The sequence below is a fragment of the Marmota marmota genome, unplaced genomic scaffold (genome assembly GCF_001458135.2).
Source record: "Marmota marmota marmota unplaced genomic scaffold, marMar, whole genome shotgun sequence".
Classification (NCBI taxonomy): Eukaryota; Metazoa; Chordata; class Mammalia; order Rodentia; family Sciuridae; genus Marmota; species Marmota marmota.
In genome coordinates, this window is record NW_026000241.1 from 19,574,245 (window position 1) to 19,601,964 (window position 27,720).

At 40.0% G+C, this 27,720-nt stretch overlaps 1 protein-coding gene and 1 non-coding gene across 2 annotated transcripts in view; one reads left to right on the forward strand and one right to left on the reverse strand.

The window, feature by feature from the left end:
• The window catches only part of Susd5 (sushi domain containing 5), a 50,963-nt gene that overhangs the window by 389 nt on the left and 22,854 nt on the right, over positions 1 to 27,720 (forward strand). The window contains exons 1-3 of the mRNA XM_015489537.2: positions 1 to 13; positions 7,118 to 7,295; positions 10,347 to 10,465. The exon at positions 1 to 13 is cut by the window's left edge and continues 389 nt beyond it. Of these exons, the coding sequence (XP_015345023.1) occupies positions 1 to 13; positions 7,118 to 7,295; positions 10,347 to 10,465 (310 nt within the window). The remainder of the gene's footprint in view (positions 14 to 7,117; positions 7,296 to 10,346; positions 10,466 to 27,720) is intronic.
• On the reverse strand, positions 7,813 to 7,885 carry Trnas-uga. The gene has a single exon. It is a non-coding gene; the product is annotated as a tRNA-Ser (tRNA).

Below are 27,720 nucleotides of genomic sequence, written 5' to 3' on the forward strand. Positions count from 1 at the left end.
GTGCTGGCGGATGGTGAGTGTTCCAGGGGCGACAGGGCCTGGGGTGGAGCATGGGGTCCGGCGGGGAAGGCGAAGCTCGCCGGAGCTGCTACTTTGGAAGGGCAGGGCAAGCATCAAGCCCGGGGGGAAGGAGGCGAGCGGCGGTCCTGTGACCCAGCACCCCTCTCCCGGTCCATCGAGTCTCTGCACGCTAGAGCGCCCAGCACCAGCCTAGGTGCTTGGACACTCCCTTCGCTGAGGGCGCGCACTGGGAAGAGCCTGTGAGTTGGTCCTGCAGTCCCGCCGCTAGCTTTTCCAAGGTCCAGGTTTAAAGCTTTTTAGAATGAAATCACGTCTTGGGTGCCCTAGAACCACCTTGGCTGGGATTACGTTTCCACCATCTTTCAATTTCTCAAGGACTGTTAAATGTGTTGGACGACAGGACCGTTAGTTAGATAACACCCTCGGATGCACTGACTTGGACCAGGACGATCTAAAAGATGAGTGGGAATGTGTAGGCGAAGAAAAGAGAGTGCCTTGGGTAGAGGGAATAGCTGTCGCTTCTGCAAAGACTCTGAGTGGCAGGGAAAATGGGACAGATGATTAAAAAAACAAACAAACAAACAAAAAAACCAATGGGGCTGGAGCCCAAAATGCAGGGTGGGGGATGAGACATGAAATATAGGAGAGTCTTTTGAGAATTGACCCGCTTTGGTTTTTGAACCTGAATTCAGCTTTTAATACCTGCCTTAAGTCAGCACGTTCGGGGGCCCAGTATCAATTCCTTTTTGAAAAGCTAATTCAACCGTGTTTTTTTTTTTTTTTTTAAGTTGTAGATGGACACAATGCATTTATTTTATTTGTGTATCTTTATGTGATGCTGAGGATAGAACTCAGTGCCTCATGAATGCTAGGCAAGTGCTCTGCCCACTGAGCCACAACCCCGGCGCTCAACCATATTTTGATTTTGGCACAAAAGCCCCTGAACTTAACGCAGGAGGATCTAAAAGGAAGCAAACTTAAAAAGAAACTTCTCCTTTCTCCTTTTTTAATCCTCTCCACTTTTCCAATGAAGAAGTAGAAGTCCACTTGCTTTTAAGAAATCTTCACCTCCATGAGGGTTTCTAATAAGTCAGGCATAGGATGACTCAGATTGATAAAGGAGGAAACCCCTCAGCTAATGCAGGATGCTTTGTGTATTTTAAAATATTATTCTTTTTTTTTCTTTTTTTGGGGGGGAGTACTGGGGATTGAACTCAGTGTCACTCGACCACTGAGCCACATCCCCAGTCTTATTTTGTATTTTATTTAGAGACAGGGTCTCACTGAGTTGCTTAGCGCCTCGCTTTTGCCAAGGCTGGCTTTGAACTCGTGATCCTCCTGTCTCAGCCTCTGGAGCCCTGGGATTACAAGCGTGAACTACCACTCTCTGCTGAAATATTATTCTTAAATGCATCATAATGGACAAAACTAGACAACATTGACAAAAAGAAGCGTGGTGATTAAGGAAAAGGGAAAGCCAAGGGAAAAATCATAAAATACTGCAGATATTATCTTAGAATTTTTATGCTCTTTGTTGTATGCATAGGGCGGAAGTGCTCTTTCTAATTAAGGATGAATATCTTGTTTCCTTCCTGTCCTCAGAGTTAGCTGTGAACGATTTTACAACTGTTAACGATCACTGTTAATTTTTTAAATTGAGATGTAAGTCACATGAAATTTACCATTTTATAATGTACAACTCAGTGGATTTTAGTATAATCGTCATATTATGCAACCCATGCTTGGGCATCTAATTCTAGAACATTTCTATCAGCCCCAAATGAAACAGTAGTTATTAACAGCCAGTCCATTTGTAATTCTTTAGAATTTTTGGCCTGATGTAGAGTTATTAAAAAAAAAGTTGATTTTAAGGAATCATGTCAAATGAATTGTAGCTAGTATTAACTTTTGAACAATGTATACTTTTGTACCAATTTTAGTTCCTTTTAAAGAAATATCTATGAGGTTTTAGAGTTTTGCCCCATTGTGACTTCTTAAGTGGACTATGACATGGATACTGATCAATATTTTGTACCTATCTGGCTTGATGTGGGTCATAGAAAATTGAAGGCAAAAATGTCCTTGAACAAAGGGAAAGAGAGAACAACACTCGAGGACAAGTCTCCTTGTGACTTGCTGAAAATGTTTCCTTTCTCCTTTTTTAATCCTCTCCACTTTTCCAATGAAGAACTAGAAGTCCACTTGCTTTTAAGAAATTCTGTTTGCTGAGCTCCACCTTTTATAATAGAGCCATTGAAGAATTATAAGCTACATTATGAAAAGATTCTTTACTCAATGTATGTTTAGCTAGTACCACTTCCCACAGTTAGTTATTTGTGTGCTGCATGCTGGGAGGAGGAAGAAGAAATGCTCAGCTAAACTGTGATGCGTTACAGATATTGGATGAGCTCAATGTGGAGAGAAATTATTTCTAAAAGAAAAAGGCAAATGAAAAATATTTATTTCACATTTGACTAATGAGACAAACATCTCACACATAAAGGAGACCTGCTACTGGACTTTTGAATACTTTCAAAATGGGGGGGAAAATCTTCATGTTAGTTAAATACAAATTAAATGTTTGGGTAATGATTATAGGGAAAGATTCATTAAACAGATATTTATTGAGCATCTACTATCTACTAGGCACTATATAGAATGATGAAGAGAAATAAGTGCTTTCTATTAGGGAGCTTAAAAATCCAGCTGGGAAAATGAAAAAAAAAAAAAGTGGGAGGATTTCACAGAAATCTAAGGTAGACCAGCAGAAGAAGGGAACCAGGAGGAGAAAGGATAAAGGAGGATCTGGGAAATGAAATCAACCAAATTATATTGTTTGCATGTAGGAATATATAACAACAAATCCCACTCTTAAGTATAATTATCATGTACCTATAAAAATTTTATTTTAAAAATCCAGTGGGGGAGGGAATCATTAAGCAAATAATTCTATGAATGAAATATGAAATTGCAATTTTAGTCATTGATAATAGTAAAGTACAGAAAGCACTCTGAGAGCATAATATGGGAGATTTTGACTTGATGCAGGAGAACCTGAAAGATGAGTAAGAATGAACTAGGCAAAAGAAGGCAAAGAATGTTCCGGGAGGAGAATGGTGTTGAAAGAACCTGTAAGTTGGTAGGGGAAATGGGGCATGGGAGATAATGGTTGGAGCTGAGGGTCCATGGAGAAGTGGTTCAAGATGGTGCTAGAGAAATTGGTAGGGTCAAGATAATTTGGAGCCTCATAGGAAAGGAAGCTATTGAATGGTTTCAAGTAGTAGATTAGATCTGATTAGATCCACAATTTGACAAAATCACCAGAACAGTGATGTAGGGAGGGTGGATGTGACTGGGTCATTCTTGGATGTAGAAAGACCATATCAGATATTTCAAGGCAAAAGATGGGGCTGGAAGAAGCAAATGGAAAAGATCTGGACTCAAGAGAAGAATGTGCCATCTCTGCTGGGCTCAGGAGCGCACGCTTGTAATCCCTGTGGCTCCGGAGGCCTAGGCAGGAGAATCACAAGTTCAAAGCCAGCCTCAGCAACTTAGCGAGGCCCTAAGCAACTCAGCAAGACCCTGTCTCTATATGAAATATAAAAAAGGGCTGGGGATGTGGCTCAGTGGTTGAGTCTCTTTGGGTTCAATCCCCAATACCAAAAACAAACAAACACACAAAAAAACAACCAAAATGTGCCATCTCTGTAAGGATGGTCTTTAAAATCACATGTGGATGGAACCCTAAGCAAAATTTTCACAGTGAGAAGAGAAGGCTTAGGAGTGACCCTGGAGCAAGGACAACAGGTTTAGGATTATTGAATCTATCACCAAATGTATTGGGCTGTAATTTTTATTTCTTGTCAGGTGTTGGTATTAGGGTTATGATGGTTCCTAAAGGAATTGGAAAGTTGTTTCCTCTTCTGTTCTCTGAAAGAGTTTCTGTAAAGTGAGACTTTTTTTGTTTTGTCTTATTTGTTTGCCTGATTTGTTAGTGATATCATTTGTGTTTGGAGTTTTTCTTGTGGAATGATTTTAGATAATGAATTTAATTTCATTAGTAGATAAAGGAATATTAAGATTTTAAAATTCATTCATGTCCATTTTTCTGTTGTTCTTTTTTAAGAAAATTTCCCATTTCATCTAAGTTGTCAAATGTGCTGGCATATATAACACAACAGTCTGTAATTAGCATTTCGATGTCCTTGGGATCTGTAGTGATGTTCTCTTTCATTCTTGATATTGGTGATTTGTATTTTCTCTTTCTGTCTTATATCTTTTACTAGGGATTTATCAAAAATTTTTAAACCGTCTTTTGGCTTTGGTGTATTTTCTGTGTTCCTTTCCATTTCATTGATTTGACTCTATATTTATTACTTCCTTCTTTCCATTTCTTTAGAAGCTTTGATTTTTGTGTTCTTTTTCAGAATATTTTACAGATAGAATCTTAGATCATTAATATTTCAACTATACTTTTTTTGTAATATGAACCTTGAGGCTATAAATTTCCCTTAAATCTAGTTACTCCACAAGATTTTGTCCTGTAAGTTAAAAATGTTTGATTTTAATTGTGGTTGCTTCTTTGAGCACATGGCTCGTTTGGAAGTATATTTTGAAATTTCCAAATACAAGGGAATTTTCCTAGTTATTACTTTGTCATTGAGAGGCAATATAATGCAGTGATTAAGATCACTGATAGAGAGCCAAATTGCCTGATTTTGTATACCAGCTATGTGATCTAGGGCAAGAATTAAGACTAAGCCTTAACTATAAAATGGGGCTAATAATAACACCTATATCATAGAGTTATTATAAGGATTAATATAATGAACATTCATAAAGCATTTATACAATACTAGGCCCATAGTAAACATTATATAGGTGTTTTATAAATAAAAGAAATGATTTTGGCTTGTTTTTGCTGTGATGTAAAAGCATTCTTTGTATGATTTTGGTCTTTCATGTTTTGTTTTGTTTGTTTGTTTGTTTGTTTTTTAAATACTGGGGACTGAATCCAGGGGTGATCCACCACTGAGTTACATCCCCAGCCCATTTTACTTTTCAGACAGGGGTCTTGCTAAGTTGCAGGAGCTAGCCTTAAACTTGGGATCCTCCTGCCTCAACCTCCCAAGTAGCTGGGATTACAGGCATGAGCTGCCAAACCATACCTGAGATTTCTTTTAGATTTTTAATAATTTGATCAATTTTACAAATGTTCTGCATTGCCTAAAACAGATGTATATTCTGTAGTTTGGTGTGCAGTTAAACACCTGTAATCTCAGCTACTCGGGAGGCTGAGGCAGGAAGATCACAAGTTCAATGCCAGCCTCAGCAAAAGTGAGGTGCTCAATCAACTCAGTGAGACCCTGTCTCTAAATAAAATACAAAATAGGGCTGGGGATGTGGCTCAGTGGTCGAGTGCCCCTGAGTTCAATGCCCCCCCCCCAAAAAAAACATAGGTGTTTCGTTCTGTTTTTTTCTTCCCAGCCTTTAAACCTGATGGGGCCACCCAAAGTATTGCTTTATCCCTCCAGGAGGCTCCTGGGGACCACAGTGCTCCCTTCCATGCCATGATTTTCCTGCCTAAAGTTCTCTTTTGCTTCAGCCTGGGCTTCTGCCTCTGCCTGAATTCATGTTCTCATTCCCATGTCAGTCACACACTCTTAGAGGTCTGCTGCATACCCACATGTTGATGTGCTGCAGGAAGCCATCATGTAGCGGACATGGTCCCCGCTGTCTTGTCCAGTAGGAGAGCTTAGTGTGTGCAAGTGAATTTGTTGTGGGAAGGGCCTGGTAATGTCCTCAGGCAAGGGACAGAGGGAAGTGAAGCAACCTGTTGTGCAGTGGGTCACCTATGATGGGGGAGGCAGAAGAAGACAGAGCTGAGTCCTGAATTCGTGCCTGGGACACTGAGTGACCTACCTCAAGGAAACCCAAGTAGCTGAGCCTTGCCCCACGGTGTTTATAAAACATCTTTTAAAAGAAAGAGTTGAAAGGTTTATCTATATAACAGGCCAGAGTGGCTGGGTTTTTGCTTGTTTGTTTGCTTAAGAATACAAGAGCAAGCCAGGCATATTGGTTCATTGGAGAGCCTTGTGTTAGAGACCTGCCTGGTCAACATAGCAAGACCCTGAAAAAAAAACAAAAAAGACAAAAATGAACAAAAACATCCTATAAGTTTCCTCAAAAAAATTAAAAAATAAAAATAGACCCAAGCATGGTGGCCACACCTGTAATCCAAGTTACTTGAGGGCCTGAGGGAATAGGAATCAAGTTCAAGGACAATGTGGGCAACTTAGTGAGACTTTGTCTCAAAACTAAAAGTAAAAATAGAATTATCATATGATCCTGCTATATCACTACTCAGTGTTTATTCAAAAAAAATCAAAGTCAGCCTACTTCAGAGATACATGCATACCTATTTATGGTGGCACAATTCACAATAGCCAAGTGATGGAATTGGATTAGGTGTCCATCAACAGATGAATGGATAAAGAAAATAACACACACACACACACACACAAACACAATGGAGTATTATTCAGCCATAAAGCAGAATGAAATTATGTCATCTAAGGGAAAATGGATGGAACTAGAGAACATCATGTTAAAATAAATCCACCAAACTCAAAAAAACAAGTATTGCATGTTTTCTTTCATATGTTGAAGCTAGAGGGGATAGAAAGAACATCATGATTGCAGAAGGGAGATGATTTGTGTAGAGAAAGAGAATCAGAGTGAGGGATGAAAGAAAAGGGAGGTGTTGGGGAATGAAACATCAAATTACATGCATATATGGATATGTCATAATTAAACCCACTATGCTGTATAATTAATATATACCAATACAAGTAAAATAAGGCAAATAATATGAACCAGCTGAAGAATAAATAAATACCATCAGTAAACACTAAAAAAAAAAAAATAGTGTAATTGCTATCACCTGGTCCCAGAGACCGTGTACAACGGAGGTAGCTGCATTTGGGTCTCAGTCAGTTGGGAAGCTACAGTTGTGACCAGCGTCTGCCAGTGAGTTTGCTGAGATTAAATTTCCATGGATCTTAGATTCCCCATGTTTGTGCTTATACCCACACAGGGAAGCTCTTTGTGCTAGAGTCTCAGAATGGTTCTCAGGGCCTGGACCTGGAGACAGCTCGGCTTTCCTGTAAGACCAGGGGTGCTCACCTGGTGTCTGCGGAAGAGCTGCGGAGAGTGGTCCAGGATTGCACCTTGGCGGTGTGCACCACAGGTTGGCTGGCAGATGGCACCCTTGGGTAAGTTGGACAGCTGGGGAAAACCCTCCTTTGCACTCACCCCAGGGGTCTGATCAAGTCTTACAGGGGGGCTCAATAATTGTTCTCTAGCCAGATGTGGTGGTGTACTCCTGTCATCCCAGAGATGCAAGAGGCTGAGGCAGGAGGATTATAAATTTGAGGTCAACCTTGGCAACATAGTGGAAATAAATTAGATAAATTTAATACTTTAGATAATAAATAAAGTAGAAAAAGTAATGGGGAGGTAGTTCAATGGTAAAGTACCCCTGGGTTTTATCCCTAATATCCCCCGGAAAAAAAAAAAAAAGTTCTCTGGAGGCACTAGGATAGGCAAAGTGCTATGGGAAGTGGCTTTCAGGATGTTCTTGTTTTGAATTCTCATATAAATTCTGGAGTTAAGTCACAGGTTGTATTTTTTTTTAATCCCTGACTTTGTTATTTTCATTATTTTGAATTTTCTCTTCAAGTGACAAAACTAGTACATGATTGTATATAGTCTTTTTTTTTTTTTTTTTTTTGGTGGTGCTGGGGATTGAACCCAGGGCCTTATACATTCAAGGCAGGCACTCTACCAACTGAGCTATATCCCCAGCCCTGGTATATAGTCTTAATCATTTGCATATGTATAGGAACATGGGATGGATGGAGGTTTACATTTTTTTTAATGGTATTGGGGATCAAATCCAATGGCCAAGTCACTGGGATTACAGGCATGTGCCATTGCACCTGGCCTGAGTAGCATTCTTGGTAACCTCATGGACTAGGAGGACTGAGATTTAAATTCAGATTCTGTGGAGGAGGTCCAGTGATTCTTTTTTTTTTTTAGAAGATTTCTTTTTTACATAATATTTGTTTATTTTTATGTGGTGTGGAGGATTGAAACCAGTGTCTCACATGTGCTAAGCCAGCGCTCTACCACTGATCTACAATCCCAGCCCCTTCCAGTGAGTCTTTTTGCTTTGGGTTGTACCTTCCTGGGCTGTACCTCAGGAATAAGAGTAAACTGGACACAGTACACAGTTCAGTAAATTGGACACAGGCCTTCTGAGAAGCAGCAGCAAACCATTAAATACTTGAAAGCCACAAATTTGGATTGAATAATACTTGAATTCAACGGCTCCAGATATCTAGAAGAATCAATTAGAAGTCTCTTTTGAGGAAGATAATGTTATCCTAGGTCTCAATAATTAAATTGAATTTAATTTATTGAATTAACACTAAACAGTTTTTGCCAATATAAAATAACTAGTCACCTGAGGATACAAGGCAACAAGAATACAATTCAAGAGAAATAATAGATAATAGAAACTCTAAATATTAGCATTGGTAGCTATAGACTTTATAGTAACTATCCTTAAAATGTTCAAAGATTTAGAAGGCAAGAAGGCAATTTTGGCAGAGGATGGCAAACTATAAAAATAACCAAATGGAAGCTCTAGAAAAATATAACAACAAAACTTAATGAGGATCAATCTAACAGATTTCATCTAATAAATGAATCTCTAATAGCTGGTTAAAAGGAGCCAAAAAGAGAATTAGTGAACCGGAAGATATTCCACAGGAAGATATTTAGAATAAAAAACAGCGGGAAAAGAATGAAAAGTGTAGAGGAAAAGGTAAAAGTCAAACAAGATGCGTGTGATTTGAACTATAAAGGGAAAAATTAAAGAAATGGAATAAGTATAATATAAGAATGATCCACAACTGAAGAAAAACATCAAGGCACAGATTCAAGAAAACCTGTGAAGTCTGAGTAGGACAAATGAAAAGAAATCCATGGGCTGGATATGTAGCTCAGTGGTAGAGTTTTTGCCTAGCATGCTTGATGCCTTGGGTTTTATCCCCAGTGCTGCTAAGAGAGAGAAAGAGAAGGAGAGAGAGAGAGAAAAAAAAAAACTAGGCATATCATTGAAAGATTAGTAAGGATCAAATATGAATAAAAAGAAAGATTATCTTTAAAGGAACAATAACTTATCTTTAAAGGAACAATAACAAACTGACAAAACCCAAAGATGATTGACTGGTAACTTTAAAGTGCTGAAAGAAAAATTACTGTCAACCTAGAATTCTATATATACAGTGAAATATCTTTCAGTTATAAAGACGAAATAGACATTGTAAGATAGATAAAAGACAAGAGAATTCATTACACTCAACCTTCACTAAAAGAAACACTGAAGAAGGCTGATGGTGTAGCTCAGTGGTAGAGTACTTGCCTAATGTGCCGAGGCCTTGGTTTCAATCCCCAGCACCAACAAACAAACATACAAACAAAAACCACTAAAGGGTGTTCTTCAGGCAGGAGGAAAATAATTGCAGGTGGAAGTCTGGAGATATGAAAAAGAATGAATGGAATAAGTTAATATGTGGGCAGATTAAAATTATATAATTATATAAAGCAGTGATAATACTGCACACTAAAAAATAGTATATGTGGCAATATTTGAAGCAAATTAATACATACATATTAATAATACATGGTATTACATTATACATCATGCAGTTAATGATACATATTATTGGCAGAGGGAGTAAAAGTATTATTAAATTTTAATAAGTCAAGGAAATATGGGACAAAAATAGATTATAATGGAAATTGGCACATATTTAGAATTGAATAATATAAAAAACATATCCAGACTCATGAAGTGTTACTAAAGCTACACCTAGAGGGAAATATGATGCATTAAATGTTTATGTAAGAAAATGAGAAAAGCTATAGGTTTATGAACTAATACTTTACCTTACTAAATTTGAAAAAAGCAGAGAACAGAATTTTATGAAGTCAAAACTAAACATATTCGAAAATATCACCAATGTTTTGCTTCTGAAACTTGAATCAACACCTATGACTTCAACTCAGGCACCACCTGTCTACCTGAATGTAGACCTTTGTTTAGGGAGAATGTTTCTATATTGATGCTTTCAGCTAAAGCTCATGAGTCACAAAAATCTCTGCTGATTCAGAACTAATAGCAGAAAAGAATTGTTCTTTCCCATTTTTTGTCAACACAGAGAAGTCCTCCTAACCCTGTGCCTTCTTTGTTTCAGGACAACTGTGTGTAGCAAAGGGAGTGGTGAACAGCAAATCATGAAAGCTATGGATGTGAGAATTGAGAGCAACCCAGTTCCTGGTGGCATGTACAATGCCCTTTGTATTAAGAATGAAGGTCAGTGCTACCATCTTTGTAAAGGTCTTGAACTGGGTGATCTTGTTGGTTGCTGTCTTAGATTGGGTTCTGGAGAGGAAGGCCTTGAGATATGGTTTCTCTAAAGCCTTACAAAGAAATTTTTGAAGTCTTCCAAAGAAAAGCCAATAGGGCAGTGAAAAATTAGACAGGAAAGGGTAGATGGTAATTTGGTGCAATATTAAGCAAAATTCACAGTAGTGGTGAGGTGGAGTAGCTTTGGCCTAGTCTCTCAATAAACCTCTGCAATGATGTACATATTCATGGTTTCCCTGATTGGGTGAGGGAGCTGGGGTATTTATACCCCATCTGTCAGTCATTGGTGAAAGGCTGCTTCAGGAAATGTAAATTTCCAGGCTCTTCTGGTTTATTCATTTGCATAGATAAGAGGTAGAGTTTTTGCCTAGCATGCTTGATGCCCTTCAACAGAGGCATAGTTGCCCATCAGGAGTCCCTGTGCATAGGAATGATCCATGTCTCTATGGAATAACAGCAGAGCCTCAGCAGCATCTGCTACAGTTGTTAATGCTCACAGCTTGCTCTTCAGTCTGTCTTCACAGTGAACAGCACACTGAAAAGAAAAGAAAATTATCATTCCCCAAAAAGGAAAATTTATGGGATTTAGGAAACTGCTCTTAGGAAGGAAAATCCACCTTCAGTCTGGAAAGTCAGCTGAGTGGTGGAGAGAAAACCATAAAGAAGTCTCCAGGGCAGCATTTCATGTGCACCAAAATAAGTACACCTTCATTATCAGAAACACATGCCGTTGAAGGGGACTATTCATGTGAGTGAAGAAAAAGCCAACTTCTTAATCATCAGTCATGGAAATCAGCACAGGTTCTGCTTGGCTGCATACTGGACTCATCTGGGAAGTATTTTTTTCAAAAATACTGATGCCTGGGTGCCAGACCTAGAAATTCTGATGTAAATGTTCTGGGCATTGAGATTTTTAAAAAATCACCCTAGTGATTTTAATGTGCATCCTATGTTGAGAACTACTTTAATAATGCAGGATTTCTTTAACTTCTGTGATCATCAGAAACACCAGATAAACTTGTTAAAAACACAAATCCTCAGGCTGTATCCCAGATGCACCAAATCCTCACCTCTAGGGAAGAGGTCAGAGGAGTTGGTCAATGTGAGAGCCATAGTGAACTCCTAAGGCCCTGGAAGATGTTTGCCACAGGTTTGGTAATGATAGGCTTCTCCTTTGCTATGGGGTCTCTGTTCAGGAAGGTTCTTCAGGTACTGATTTTTATTGAAGAGTGTTGTGAGAGACTCTTGATCTGTCTAATCAAACAATCAAGAGATGTATCTTTGTTTTGGAAAGACCCAGGGAGAGCAAGATCTGTGATTTTTAAAAAATCACATAAATAAAATGATCCTTTGCAATGTGTCAAAATGCATTTTACTGACATGTAATAACTAATTAGAACAAATTTAAAAATTTTTTTAAATGATTTTTTGAATCCCAAACATAGGTGGAGCATCAGATCCCTGAAGGAGATAGGAGAGAGCTAGAAGAAAAGCAGGATAACCTTGCTTCTTCTGTGATCTCAAGTGAAAGAGTCCTGTCTCTTTCCCCTAATAAATAAGAGCTATCATTTAGCTTTTGTAAGGTAACATACCACCATAAAATGCAGTATCTTAAAATGACATATTTAGCTCACAATTTTGTGGACCATCAATTTATGTTGCTCATCGACTGGGCTCACTTATGAATCTATGGTCAGCTGCTGTTTGACAGGTAGCCTTGCTTCTAGGACTTGGCTGGCTGTTGGATAGGGTGAGGAGAGGGTCTGGGCCATATGCTCCTCATCATGCAACAGGCTAGCCCGGGATTTCTACTGCACAACCCATCACAAGTTGTGTGACTGTAAGTGTGTGCCCCTTTTGCCCATAATCTCAATACATGCAACCAAAGATAGGAAATGTCCATTCATGTCGTACAAGGTGTGAAGATCAAAGCCACGATAGTGACTGCAAATCTGAGTCATGGACAAAGCAATGTCGTGTGCCTCCTGATGTGTTGCATTAATTTGGTGGTATTCCTGCCAAAAATGTATAACTCGAATCTAATCATGGGGAAACACAAACCAGACTCAAACTGAGGAGCACCTTACTCTTTTAAAAAATGTTGAGAAGAAAAAGAAAGGCTGGCAACTGTTCTAGATTAAAATAGAATGAAAAGATTTGACAACAAAATGCAATGTGTGACTCTGGGTTATATTGTGGACCAGGAAAAAAAAATAGCTATAGTTGATGACATTTGACTCTGAATTATGAATTAAATAATAGTGTGGTATCAATGTTTAAATTTCCTGATTTTAGTCAATGTACTGCAGTTATGTAAAAGAATGTTCTTGTTCTTAGGAAATGCACACTGAAGTTTTTAGGAGCAAAGGGCCATAGTATCTACAACTTACTCTCAAATGGTTCATAAAATAATCATAGAGGACTGGGGATAAAGCTTGGTGGTAGATCACTCACTCGTGCCCAAGGCCATGAGTTTGATCCCCAGCACTGCAAACAAAATAAAACAGAATTATAAATACAGATACATATGTATATATATTCATGTACATGTATATACTTACATATATGTACATAGATATGTATATATGTATGTTTGAGTGTATATGTGTGTGTGTATATATATATATATATATATATATATATATAGAGAGAGAGAGAGAGAGAGAGAGAGAGAAGGGAATTATAAAGCAAAGGGGGCAAAATTAATTCACATTGGTAAATTAGTAAATAAAGGGTATATGGAAGTTCTTCATTCTTAGAAATTTTCCATAACTTTGAAATTAAAAAATTTTCAAAAAAAATCAAATGATCAATGTACTTCTTCAGTAGCAACAATAACAGCAGTAACAACAGTTACAACTGATAACCATAAACACTGCAAAAAACAAAACAAACAAACAAAAAAACAACCCTGTGAGGTGTGGGGAGCCAACCTGTGAAGTGAAACTGGGGGCGTTGCTAAGGCCCAAGCACAGCAAGGGCAGGTCACCAAAAGCCCAGCAACAGATGGTCTGTGTGTGTCTGAGAGGCAGAGGATTGATGCTGGCTGGCTTTGAGGCTCCCTGAGCTTACTCCCCTGTGTGAGCCAGGCAGAAGATGCTTCAGATAATGTATGTGCAGTGGCTGTCATGACGCCTGTCCACGTGCCTGAAGACCGGCTCCATTTTAACACAGCAGGCTCAGTGTGGGGTTCCTGCGGTCAAGGTCCTCCAGGGCTCTGTGTCCTGCAGTAGTTTGCCTGAGCCCAGCCGGGCCTCCCTCACCACCCAGTCAGGAGGGCTGCACAGGCAGGGCCTGTAAGGGGAAGCCTGGAGTCTTGGTCCTGTGGGGCCTAATGGTTAAGGAGGCCTTAGGTGAGCCATGCATCCTGAGGTGGGATTAGGCTCTCAGGCCTGTTCTCTCCTGGGGCTCTCTACAAGAGCAGGACGGACTCCCCACAGTCACTCAAAGAGAATTCTCTCCCTCCCCCTCTTCTTTCCTCCTTTAGGAGGAAAACAGCTCCCTATACCCTCCACTCTTCTCAGAGAATTCGCTTCTTTCCTCATAGAGTCTTTGTTGATAGTAGTCAACGAGGGAAATCTGTCGCTGCAGGAAGGTGCAGGGTCTTGGTGCAGACCCAGGTGAACAGGCCGTTGGGTCCAGCCGAGCACAAGCCCAGGGTCATACTTCTTCAAAGGTTGCTTCTTTCCGAATAATGCTTGATGGCACTGAGCACTGTGCTGCTGCTTGCCTTTGTCAAGACAGACTGAGGGGTGCTGACTCTCAGAATGGCAGATATCTGCCTCGGGAAGAGCCCAGAAGGAGCACGGGGCCTGTGGAGTGTCAGGGCAGCTTCCTCCTGTGCTTGTTTATTGATTTATTTATTTTACGTGGTGCTGAGAATGGAACCCAGTGCGTCACACGTGCTAGGCAAACGCTCCACCACTGAGCCACAGCCCAGGCCCCTGCTCCCGTGCTTCTTGATTGGAAATAAAGTTCATCACCAACATAGACGTCTCTCATTTTCCTTTCAGTATTTTTGTTTCACTGACAGTGAATTTCCAGCCCTGTGGTGATCTCACTTAAACTAATAAGTGAAGTTATTTTTAACCAACTGGATGCTGATGAAATAAGTCGCCTCCACTTGGATTTTCTTGCTTTGCTTCTCTTGGCAGCTTGTCGGTGGGGTCGGTGGCTTGGGGTCTGGAGGCTTCCAGTTTCCTCTGTCTGTGGCACTTCTGTCTGTGGCACCACAAGGCTCCATTCTGTGTGCTTGTGTGACTCCACACTGAGCCAGGGCTGGCTGTGCCCCGCTTCCCCACCAGCCATCCTGACCTTCTCGGTGCTGCATACTTCAGAGTTGCGGGTACTTCTCTTAAAAACGAGAATGGATCATTGCCTTCCTTGAGTTTATTTTATTTTTCCAGCACTGGGGATTGTATCTGGGGGTGCTTCACCACTGAGCTACCTTCCCAGTCCTTTTTATTTTTTACTTTGAGATAGGGTCTCACTAAGTTGCTGAGGCTGGCTTCAAACTTTCGATCCCCCTGCCTCAGCCTCCTGAGTCATTGGGATTCCAGTTGTGCTCTTCCACCCCAGCTTCCCTTCCTTTATGTCAACAAGAAGAGAGCTGAGTGCTTACCTGTCTTGGAGAGTAAACAGGAATTTTTGAGAGTAGCCAATTCCCAGGTCTACCTAGAGGTGGCCCTGTGTCTCATGAGTGGCTTTGGGGGAATTGTCCAGTAATCATGGGACTGGAACCAATTAATCACACTGTGTAGAATAGCTGATAAAACATATTTAATTCAGGGTCTCCCAAGGAAGTATGTCAGACTGAGCTCTTTATCACTGACTTGGTGTTGATCATTTATTTATTTAGTTGTCCAGGGTCATGCAAAGTCCAGTGCTCATACTTGCAGGTGCTTCAGACAGATGATAGAGGACTTGAGTTGGCAGTATATTGGGATAGATGAGAAATGAATGTGTTTTCATTACACACACACACACACACACACAAATAAAAAAAATAAAAAATAAAAAAATAACTAGGGAGACTTCCTGAGGCAGTGGCATTTGAGATGGAACTTGTAAGATTTTTGTTTCATGGGAATAATGGGTATGAAAGAGTACAGGACATTACAGACAGAAAAAAAAAAAAAAACAGGAGAAGGCAAGGCTAGGAATTAAAGAGCCCACTGGCTCTAGAGAGACTAGGTCTACATGAGCCCTTGTACTCATGCTTCTGGAGAGGTGCCAGGTTCAGAACAGCCCTGGGGGCTCCAGTAGCTGCTGGGCACGTCTGATGTGGCTGCAGAAGGCAGCCCAAATAATCTCCATTGCAAGAACCAGTGAAGTCCCCTCCCTTGCCACCCACATACCAGGCTTGGATGGGTGTCAGGACTGAGGCTTTCCACTACAAAAATATGGGTTAGGCCAGTCCTGACACACAAACACCCAGTTCCCAGAAATGCCAAGGGCAGCCAGAGAAATGTTGCCAAGGGGTCTTTTGGCCCGTGGGGCAGACATCTCTGTGATGTCTTTGTAATCTGGGCCTGTGGGCACCAACGACCAGGACGGACTCCTCCACTTCTGTGTTGCTCAGAAGATCTGAAGCTGCACTTTGGACTGGTCAGTGTGTTCAGCGAGTCGTGGTATGTTTTTCACATGGTAAATGTGAGAGGTCCAGAGCCCCACCTTATAATCACATGCACAGCCCCCAGAAATGGAGGCACCAAGCAGGGCGTGGTGGGCACACACCTGTAATCCCAGTGGCTCGGGAGGCTGAGGTAGGAGGATCCCTAGTTCAAAGCCAGCCTCAGCAACAGCAAAGCACTAAACAAATCGGAGAGACCCTGTCTCTAAATAAAATACAAAATAGGGCTAGGGATGTGGCTTAGTGGTTGAGTGCCTCTGAGTTTAATCCCTGGTATCTGATGCCTCCCCTTCTCCCCGCCCCCAAAAAAGGAGAAATGGATGCACTAGCAGTGACTTTGTTCTCAAGCTCTCCTGTACCATGGGGGGTCCTAGTGGCCTCTGAGCACAGACTTGAGCTACTTTCCTCTGTGCTGTTCCACTGCAACCTCTAGACCTGCAAGGGTCACTTGCTTAGAAACAGTCCTAGAAAGGGACTCTATGTGACTCAGAGTTCTGGAAGAAGACAGAAAACCCAGGGCAAGGTATGCTCCAGTTAGAGCAAAGACCACATGCTCACTCTGACTATTTATCAGAAGTATTTTTATTAGTAGTCTGAATCCTGCCAGTGACTTGCACAGCCTCAGGTAGTTATCAGTTGCCCAAAACCAGAGCTAGAAAGAGATTAGGATGTGCAAACCTCTGACCCTAAAGCCCATGGGAGCCTGCTGCTTTCTTGGCCCTCCGTAGGGCTTGTGCTAGCAAGCAGCCCTCGTGGCATTGCAAAACCCCAGTAGGGGAGCAGCTCTGTTCACATGGAGTTGGGTCCTTCCCTAGTATTAGCTAGGGGCCTCCGATATCCAGCTGCTCTTTTGTTTATGCTTTATAATAATGTAGATTCCCCAATCCTTTGTTGCTCATCTCTCCTTGGTGAAAATGAGCTGTGTGGGGAAGAACCTGAGTGCTGAAGGGGACAGCTCCAGGGCTACATGGAGGGTCAGGGGAGATGGGCTGGGTCGCTCCACAGTGGGGGCCCCATTCCTACTGACTGTGAAACACGGCCCAAAGTTGAGAACCGTGTGCCAGACATTGCCTCAAGGTCTTGTCTATTGTGGGCTGCATCCCACGTTGCCCATCATCTCACAACAGCCATTCCTCCAGCCACCCCCAGCAGGCTCTGCCCTTCCCGCAGAGCTGGTCAATAATACCTACTAGCACCCTACCAGCCTGTTGGGAAACTAAGCAAGCGGAGAGTTACAAGAGGAGCAAAAGGCATCAGCATTTCAAAAAAAGAGGGGATTGTTGTAAGGATTTAGAACAAATAAAACCACTTGAAACTATTTAGAAAATATTTGATGCATATTCTCAAGCTGTTGCTCCTTGTCTCTTTAGCCAGCATAACATCTCTCTCCTTTTCATGGTCCTAAAAATACACTCTGGTGTTCATTACCTTACTCCTGGCGAGAGTGGGGGGGTGGGTTTCCTGAACTCCTTTAGTAAAAACTCCTTTAGTACAAAATTCCTTTAGTGCAGATGTGTTCATTATTTTATAGGGGAAAAGGAAAACAAAGTTAGTGTCTGACCATAGGGGGTCCATTATGGTACATTTATACAAGAATCTGTAGTCATTTACAAATAAATTCAAACAATACAGCTAATTGTCAACAGGGGAGAATTGCACGATATAATGTTAAATTAACAAACAAGCTATAAACCCGAACAACTACTTCATAGTGAGTTATACCATTAACATAGACTGGAAACATTTAGGTATTTCCATACTGTTGGAATTTACTGAATAACAATAAGCAAATTCATCACACCTAAACAAATTCACAGATCACATTATTTTCGTTGGTAGTATGTTATGGAATAATCATGGCTCACTTGGTACCAGGAGTTCTGCAATCACAGGTTTGTTTGTTTTTAAAAACAACAACAGGGTTTTGCTAAGTTGCCCAGGCTGATCTTAACTTTTTTTAAAAAAAATCTCTTTTATAGTTGTAGATTGACAGCTTGCCTTTATTTATTTTTTTATGTGGTACTGAGGATTGAACCCAGTGCCTCACACATGCTAGGCAAATGCTCCACCACTGAGCTACAGCCCCAACCCTGATCTTAACTTTTGATCCTCTTGACTCAGCGGCCCAAGTAGCTGGGATTACAGGTGTGCACCACTGCACTTGGCTTAAAGAGGACTTTGTCACACAGTTCAGATAACACCAAAGAATGAAGGAAAGGTCAAACCTTTGTATCCCAATTTCCACATCTTTGGTTTGTGAAATAGTAACGGGGCTTGCAGGCTAGAGTCTTACAGTTTCTCAAGATAAATGCTCCTGTCTTCATTTAAGTTTTAAACTCAGTGGAAACTCTGGTCATCAGAAGTTCTAACTGGCAGTAGATGCCCTTTTAAATTGAAAAATGAGCCAAACAGTGTGTTCACTAGTACACACTTATTTGATATTACTAGTGCACATTTGTTTGACAAATAAAGATCTTTTATGAAATCTTTCCTTGGAATAGAAAAAAATAGAAATTGATGTTGACACTATTGAAACCCTACTGTAAGACCTAAGGAATCCACAAACCAAGTCCCTACCTACAAAATAATTGAAAAGTAGCATAAAACTAGTACATTTATCAACTGTCCATTTCCCTAGAGAGGAGAAGTGGGTTCAAGTGTATAGCCAAGCTGTTTTCGATAGCTCTCTTGTGAGGTTCAAGATGAAAAGGTTAGTGAAAGAGACTAATTCAAGTTGCACCTGGATGTGAGTGGTGTTTTTGGCATACACTTGGTTGTGTTAATGCATGAAACTGTTGTCCTGGAGCTCCTGAATCACACCAACTCAGAAGCAGTGTGTTTCCTGATTTGAACATTTCTGGGAAATCCAGAAACATATGGCTTGTGTACCCAGACTCTCAGGAGCCTGATTGTGGTTTTCCTGAACCAGATTCTAGCCCTTGTCAATCTGGAAATTAACTCTGAAAAAGGAGATCCTCAGAGTCTGGGCTGTGGATTTGACCTGAGGTTCCCCTTTATTTTCAGAACAATTGCCCTGCTCCTGGATTTTCCTTCCAAGGAACTGGTGTTTTATACACAGAACTATGTGAGACTGCAAGTATTTGTTCTTTGACAGAGTTTGATGAAGAGCCTCCATTCTCCCAGAGTTAGATCCTGAAGGAGGAGAACGGAGGAGTGCCCTCAGGTGGGCCATAGGCAGCTGAGCATGGAGGAGAGAAAGAATGAGCCTTCTGTCCTGAGATACCCATTGGTATGGAATTCCATTGGTCTGAATTGATAGAGGCTAATGGGAGTAGTTTGTCCTTCAGAAGGTATATTGGGATGATATCCCCACCTTGCCCCAATATTGAGGGTGTCTCTAGATTTGTGGCAACTTATGGATGACTCTTTATCCCTTCTTACCATAAAGATGAAATCCAAACAGGGTGGTTTTGGACAAAATGAAGACAGTTGTTCTGTGCTATGGGATATGTATTTTATATCCCACATCTTTTTACATGCAAAATTTCTCTCATATTAAAGAATGTGCATGGTGTTGAGTCTCTTTGAAAAAGTGCTACCCAAACTACAAGCTCTTAGGGCAAGTGGGGTCACTTAAAAGCACAAGTTGTATTTTCTATTTTCATCTTTTCTCAGCATATCTCCTTTTAAGCAGGGTCCTTATTAGGTAATTAGTCTGCATAAGGACTAAAGGAAAGCAACTTGTAAAATTAGAAGAGGAAATCTGAATGAAAAAGTATTTCCTCAGCCAGGTATGGTGGCACAAACCTCTCATTTCAGCTACTCAAGAAGCTGAGGCAGGAGGGTTACAAGTTTGAGACCAGCCTGCTCAACATAGAAAGACCCTGTCTCAAAAACAAAAACAAACAAACAAACTTCTTTTTTGAAAAAACAAAAAGTCACTCTAACAATTTGGTGCAACACTTCCACATCTACAAGTTTATCCTAAAGAAATAAGCAATGTAGAAAACGTGTACATAGGAGACTGTTCATGGTAACGTTGTTTATTATGGTGAAAAATCAGAATCAATATCAATGTCTGTCTGAAGGTTAAAGAATGTGTACTGCAATGTAGCCTTTCAAAGCTGGAGGTAAACTATAGAAGGGACATCAAAAACCAAACCGAAAACCACTTCTGACTTCTAGCCCAGCACCTAAGTGTTTTAGAAGCACCATACTGTCCTGGTAAGCACATCAAACTGACAGATAAGCAACTCTTTTTAAGTCCATTAGAGAAGCAATATCACAGGGCATAACACTGCCCCCAAATCTGGAGAGAGGCAGATATAGAGAATGACGAGTTTTTTGAGTTTTAAACTCAGTGGAAACTCTGGTCATCAGAAGTTCTAACTGGCAGTAGATGCCCTTTTAAATTGAAAAATGAGCCAAACAATATGTTCACTAGTACACACTTATTTGATATTACTAGTGCACATTTGTTTGACAAATAAAGATCTTTTATGAAATCTTTCCTTGGAATAGAAAAGAATAGAAATTAATGTTGACGCTATTGAAACCCTGCTGTAAGACCTAAGGAATCCACAAACCAAGTCCCTACCTACAAAATAATTGAGAAGTAGCATAAGACTAGTCAATTTATCAAGTGTCTGCTGAGAGCCATAGCTAAGTAGGAATGACGCATGGCATTTTGGGTTGAAAGGTGACCCTGCTCAGGGATTAGGGTGGCTCCAGGATTAGGGCGGATCCTGCTGGGATTAGGGCATATCCTGCTGCCTCAGGCGTTTGCTCCTTTGGAGTTCCCCTTGAGTTCTGAGAGAACTGGCGCTCGGAGCCTGGTGGAGGCGGTGTATTCCCAGGTAGTGTGGGCAGAGAGCTGGTGAGAGTTCCGGAATAAAGAGTTGCTGTTTGAATCTACAAGGCTTTATTTTGTGTCCAGCCAGACTGCGGCAAGTGTCCATTTCCCTAGAGAGGAGAAGTGGCTCAATGGAGCAGAAACCCAACGGCAGAAACCTCCAGGGAACCAGCACTGGGGTAGGAGAATCACAAATTGCTGGAGGGTCAGTGTGGATGGGTCTGTGGGTTCATGCCAGGAGGCCATTTGTAGTGGCGTTGGGTGGGGGGCATGCTTTGAGAAGTTTTACCTCCAGAAACTCTACCAAGTCCTCACCAGGAATACCAGAGAAAAATTCCCTTGTCCTTTCTGGCAGGAAGAAGAGAAAAGGAACTATTTGGAAATAGAACAGAGCATTCTGTTTTTCACAGGTCCTGTCCACAGGAGAAATGGCTTTACCAGAACCTAATCTGCTAGTGTTTCTTCAAAGCCTAACCAACATGGGAGGTGGCCAATTCTAGGCCATTCTGGCCATTCTTTCCCACTACGGAAGGAAATAAAACTGAGAAGCAATGGTAAATTTCATGGTCTAGGGGCACAGGCTCACCAAACAACTGAGATCAAATCATAGGACACTATTAAAATGCTTCTTCTCCCCGCATAGCGTACCATTACGTTACTCATGTCTATTTACTACAGTTTCTTTTACCCAGTACATCATGTCCACTTTCCAACAAAAGGTAAACGGCATGCTGAAAGGCAAAAAGCAGTTTGAAGAGACGGAGCAGGCATCAGAACCAGACTCAGATGTGGCAGGGATGTTGGAATTATCAGATCAGGGAGTTTTTTCCAAAATATTCTGATGACTATGCTAAGAACGTTCACAGAAAAAGTAGATGCAAGAACAGATGCATAATGTAAGCAGAGAGGTGGAGATGCTAGGAAAGAATAAAAGAAAAAATGCTAAGGAGAAGGAAAAAGAACTATAACAGAAATGAAGATGGCCTCCCCTGGGGTAATTAGTAGAGTGGACAAGGCTAAGGAAAGAAACTCTGAGCTTGAGGATATGATAGTAATAACACTAAAAAGCAAAGAGGAAAAAAAAAAGACTGAAAAATAAGCCAGAACAGATTACCCAAAAACTGTGGGGCACTACAAAAAGTGGAACACCAGAAGAGAATGAAGGAAACAATGATAGACTGAGAATTTCCCCCAAATTAATGTCAGACAACAAACCACAAATTCAGGGAGCTTAGAGAACACCAAGCAAGATAAATGCAAAAAAAAAAAAAAGAGAGAGAGAGAGAGAAAGGAAAACCAAACAAAACCTACACATTGACATATCATTCGCAAACTCTACAAAAATGGAAGATAAAGAAAAAAAAATCTTGAAATAATCTAGAGGGGGAAAACCACCTCACCTATAGAGGAGTAAGTAAGAATAAGATCTGGTCTCTCCTCAACAAGCAAACAAGCAAGGAGAACATAGTGAAATGATTCAAGTGTTGAAAAGAAAAAAAAAAAAAAGCACATACACCAACCTAGGATTGTACACTCTGCACAATACTCTTCAAAAGTGAAGGAAAAATAATCGGTTAGACCACAAAAAATGGAAGGTATTTGTAGCAAGTAGTCCTGCCCTGCAAGAAATGTTAAAGTGGAGTTCCTGAAGAAGCAAAATGATATGGGTCAGAAATTTGGATCTGTGTAAACAAAGAGTATCAGAATGAATAACTGAAAATAAAATTAAAACTTTTATTTTTCACATTCTTAATTGATCTAACTAATCAGTTTGTAACAATAATAGCAACAAGATTGTGTATGTGTGTGCGTGCACGTGTGCACTCGTGTGCATGTGTTTATGTATAAGCGAAATGAATGACAGCGTTGATACAAGGGACAGGTGGGGGAATTAGTAATAATTTGCTTTTATAAGGTCTATGTACCACTTGGGAAGAAGTATGGTGTTATTTGAAGGTATTCTTGGGACCAAGTGCAACGATGCATGCCTGTAATCCCAGCAACTCTGGGAGGCTGAGGCGGGAGGATCACTTGCATCCAGGAGTTCAAGGTCAGCCTGAACGATATAGCAAGAACCTGTCTCAAAAAAACAAAAGTAGACTTGATTTATTTGTGAATGTATGTTGCAAACTCTAGGGCAATCACTAAGAAGTATAAAAAAAAAGGATAATTGATATGCTAAGAGAGAAAATAGGATCACAGAATGTTCAACTAAAACCACAAAAGGTCCAGGAGCAATGGCACATGCCGGTGATCCCAGTGGAAGGCTGAGGTAGAAGGAATGCAAGTTCAAAGTCAGCCTCAGCAACTTAGCAAGACCTTGTCTCAAAATAAAAAATAAAAAATGGCTGATGATGGGGCTCAGTGGTTAAGTGCCCCTGGGCTCAATCGTTGGCACAAAATAAACAAACAAAAACCCACGAAAGGCAGAAAAGTGTGGAAGACAAAAATAGGAACAAACAACAAGGTTAACAAATAGAAGACAGTAACAACTATGGTAGATATTAATTCAACTATTTCAATAATCACTTTAAATGTCAGTGGTCTAGATACACCAATTAAAATTCAGATATTGTCATAGTGTATAAAAACAACAAGACCCAACAAGATGTTGTTTACAAGAAACCCACTTTACATATAGAGACATATATGTTTAAATAAAGGAATGGAGAAATATATACCATGCTAATACCAATCGGAAGAGAGTTGGAGTAGTGATATTGTTTTCAGAGCAGACTTTAGAGCAAGGAAAGTTATGAATGAAAAAAAGGAAACATACACTTAATATGTGCCTAACAATGGAGCATCAAAATATGTGAGAAAATAACTGATAGACGTGCAAGGAGAAACATATTACGGTTGGAGACTTTAATGCCTCTCTATCAAAATGGGCAAATGCAGCAGGCAGAGCAGTAACTGCATAGTTGAAATCATCAGCAATCATCATCATCAATCAATCAGATGTAATTGGCCTCCAGAGACTACTTGATCAAATCACAGCAGATTACACATTTCTCCTCAACCTCACATGGGACAATCCCATAAGATATACCACATTCTGGGCCATAAATTCTTAACATTAGTAAACTTCAAAGAATAGAAATCATCATGTCTGCTCTCAGATAACATTGGACAATTTAGAAATTTAAAAAATAGAAAGAGAATTGGAAAATCCCCCAATAGTTGAAGATTAAATGATACACTTTTGTTTTAAGAGAAGGGAAAGTTTATCTGGTGCGCCTGGTTTCCTAGGTCTCAGTCCATAGAAGGTCAACTCCATGGCTGTGAGTCTGAGGTGAGGCAGAACATCATGGCAGAAAGGTGTGGAGGAGGAAAGCAACTCAGGATATAGCAATTAGGAAGCAGAGAGGGAATAAATAATACACTTTAAATAATGTGTGGTCAAAAAAACTTAAAAGAAAAAATTTAAATAGATTAAATGAGAATAAAATACAACTTGTCAAAAATCTGTGCAAAGCAGTGCTGGGAATCTACAGCATTGAATGCATATACTGGAAAGAAAGAAGATCCAGAGTCACCAATAGAAGCTTCTGCCTTAGGAAGTTCAAAGAAGAAGAGCAAATTAAATCCAAAGTAAGCAGAGGAAAAGGCAAATAAAAAAATAGAGCAAAAGTCAATGATATTAAAAATAGGAAAAGAATAGAGAAAAGCATCAAAACCAAAAGCTGCTTCTTTGAAGAGATCAATAGCATTGATAAATTTCTAGCCAAGTTAATAAGAAGAAAAGGAGAGAAAAGAAAACAAGACTTGCTATCAAAAATGAAAGATGGAAAGTCAATATAGACACCATTGACACTAAAAGAATAATGAAAGTATGTTATGAATAACTCTGTGCCCTCAACTTTGATAATGTAGATAAAATGGACCAATTTCTTAAAAGACACAATCTGCTTAAACTAATTCAGGCCCTGTAGTCCCAGAGATTCAGGAGGTTGAGGCAGGAAGATTGCAAGTTGAAGGCCTGCCTCAGCAACTTAGTGAGACCTTGTCTCAAGATAAAAAAAAATAAAAAGGACTAGGAATGTGGGTCAGTTGTACATGCGCTCCCGGATTCAATCCCTAGAATCATCAAAAAATAAATTGGGGCTGGGGTTGTGGCCCAGCCGTAAAGCACTTGCCTGGCATGTGTGAGGCACTGGATTTGATTCTCAGTACCACATATAAATAAATAAAAATAAAGGTCTATCAATAACTAAAAAAAATATTAAAAATACATAAGTAAATAAAATAAGATAAAACGAATTCAGAAAAAAATAGATATTCTGAATAGGCCTATATCTGTTAAACAAATTGAATCAATATGATCAACAAACTATTGAAGAAAAATTACATAATCATATTGATAGATGCAGAAAAAGCATCTAATTAGACTCAACACCAATTCATGATTTAAAAAAAAAAAAACAACTCTTCATCAATACAGAAATAGAGGGCAACTTCCTTAATTCGGTAAAGAATATTTGTAAAAACCATATAGTTGCCAGGTGTGGTGGTGCATGCCTGTAATCTCAGCAGCTCCAGAGGCTGAGGCTGGAGAATCTGCAAGTTCGAGACCAGCCTTAGCAAATTAGCAAGGCACTAAGCAGTTTAGTGAGACTCTGTGCCAAAATAAAATAAAAAATAAAAAGGGCTGGAGAGGGCTGGGGCTGCAGCTCAGTGGCAGAGCATTTGCCTAGCATGAGTGAGGTACTGGGTTCAGCGCACATTAAAAAAATAAATAAAATAAAGGCATGCTGTCTATCTACAACTATATTTTAAAAACTTAGGGGGAAAAAAGTCTGGGGAAATGTCTCAGTAACTAAGCACTCCTGGTACCCCTCCAAAAAAATATGAAAGAAAAAAAAATGAAACCCTACAGCTAATGTCATTCTTGCTGGTGACATTAAGATCAGGAATAAGGCAAGGAGGTTCCCTCTAACCACTGTTTTTGAACATTATACTGGAAGTTGCAGCTAATACCATAAGGAAACAAAAGGTACTGGGGAGGAAGAACCAAAATTACTTTTTGTCTACAGATAACATAATTGTCTATGTAGAAAATCCAGATGAATTATATAATAATATAATTATTATTATATAATAATAGCAGGTTGAAGGATACAAGATTAATGTACAAAAGAGAATCATTTTCCTATAAACCAGCAATGAGCAAGTGGAATTTGAACTTAAAAACACATTATCATTTACATTAGCACCCCCAAAAATGAAATACTTAGGTATAAATCTAACAAAATATGTCAAGATCTGTTATGAAGAAAACAATAACACTCTGATGAAATAAAGAAATAAATAAATGGGGAGAGATTCTATGTGCATGAATAGGAAGACTCAATACTACCAACATATTAGTTCTTCCAAACTTGATCTGTAGACTCAACACCCCAAATTCCCAGCACATTATTTTATGGCTACGAAGAAACTGATTCTATAGATTATATGCAAAAACCAAAGACCCAGAATAGCCAACTGAAAATGGAAAAAGACACTATTGAACTTCAAGATTTCTATATTTCTATAAAGTAATCAAGACACTGAAATTCACAAAAGAATAGGCTAAGAGATCAATGGGACAGAAGAGAGAGCCCAGAAATAGACTCACATAAATACAGTCAATTGATCTTTGATCAAGGAGCAAAGGCAGTACAAGGGAGTAAAGATAGTCTTGTCAACATAGACACTGAAAAAACTGGACATCCCGAGACAGACCTTAAACTTTTCACAAAAAATCAACTCAAGTGGGCCGAAGATATAGCTCAGTTGGTAGAGTGCCTGCCTCGCATGCACAAAGCCCAGGGTTCAATCCCCACGCCACAAAAAGTCAACTCAAAATGGATGATAAACCCAAATATAAAACACACAATAGAACTCTTAGAAAAAACATAGAAACCCTACATGACCGTGTCTATGGCAATGCCTTTCTAGATGTGACATAGAAGGCATGATCCATGGACTGATGAGTTCGATTTATTAAATTAAATGTCAACAGAATGAGAAGACAAGTTGCAGACTGGGAAGAATAGTTGCCAAAGATGCATCTAATCAAGGATTGCTATGCAAAACATACAAAGAACTCTTATAACTCCACAATAATACGATGAACAAATGAACAACTTGGTTAAACGTTGTACAAAAGAACTGAACAGACACCTCATTTGAGAAGAGGATAGGCAAATGGCTAGTGATGAAAAGATGGGCAACATCACACGTCGTTAGGAAATTGCAAATTAAAACAACAGTTACCACTACATTCCCATCAGAATGTCCCAAATCCAAAACACTGACACCCCCCAAATGATGACAAGAACGTGGAGCAATGGCAATTCTCATTCAATGCTGATGGGAAGGAAAATGTCATGGCCACTTCGGAAGACAGTTTGGCAATTTTCTCCAAAACTAATACTGTTCCCACGTGATCCAGCAATCACACTCTTGATCAAAGAATCAGTGGTTGCCAAGGATTGGGGGAGGGAGGAATAAATGAGCATGTCTCTGAGGATTTTTTTTAAGACAGTGACACTGCTCTGTATGATAATGCAGTGGTGGATACATGTCATCAAGCATTTGTCTAAACTCATAGAATGTACAAAACCCAGAGTGCTCCTTCAGGTAAGTATGGACTTCAGGTGATGAGATGTCTATGTAGATTCATCAAGTCTAACAAATATCCCACTGGGGGTGGATGTTGAGAGTAGGGGGTGTTTGTATGGGAGGAGGGAAGTGAGTGTATGGGAACTC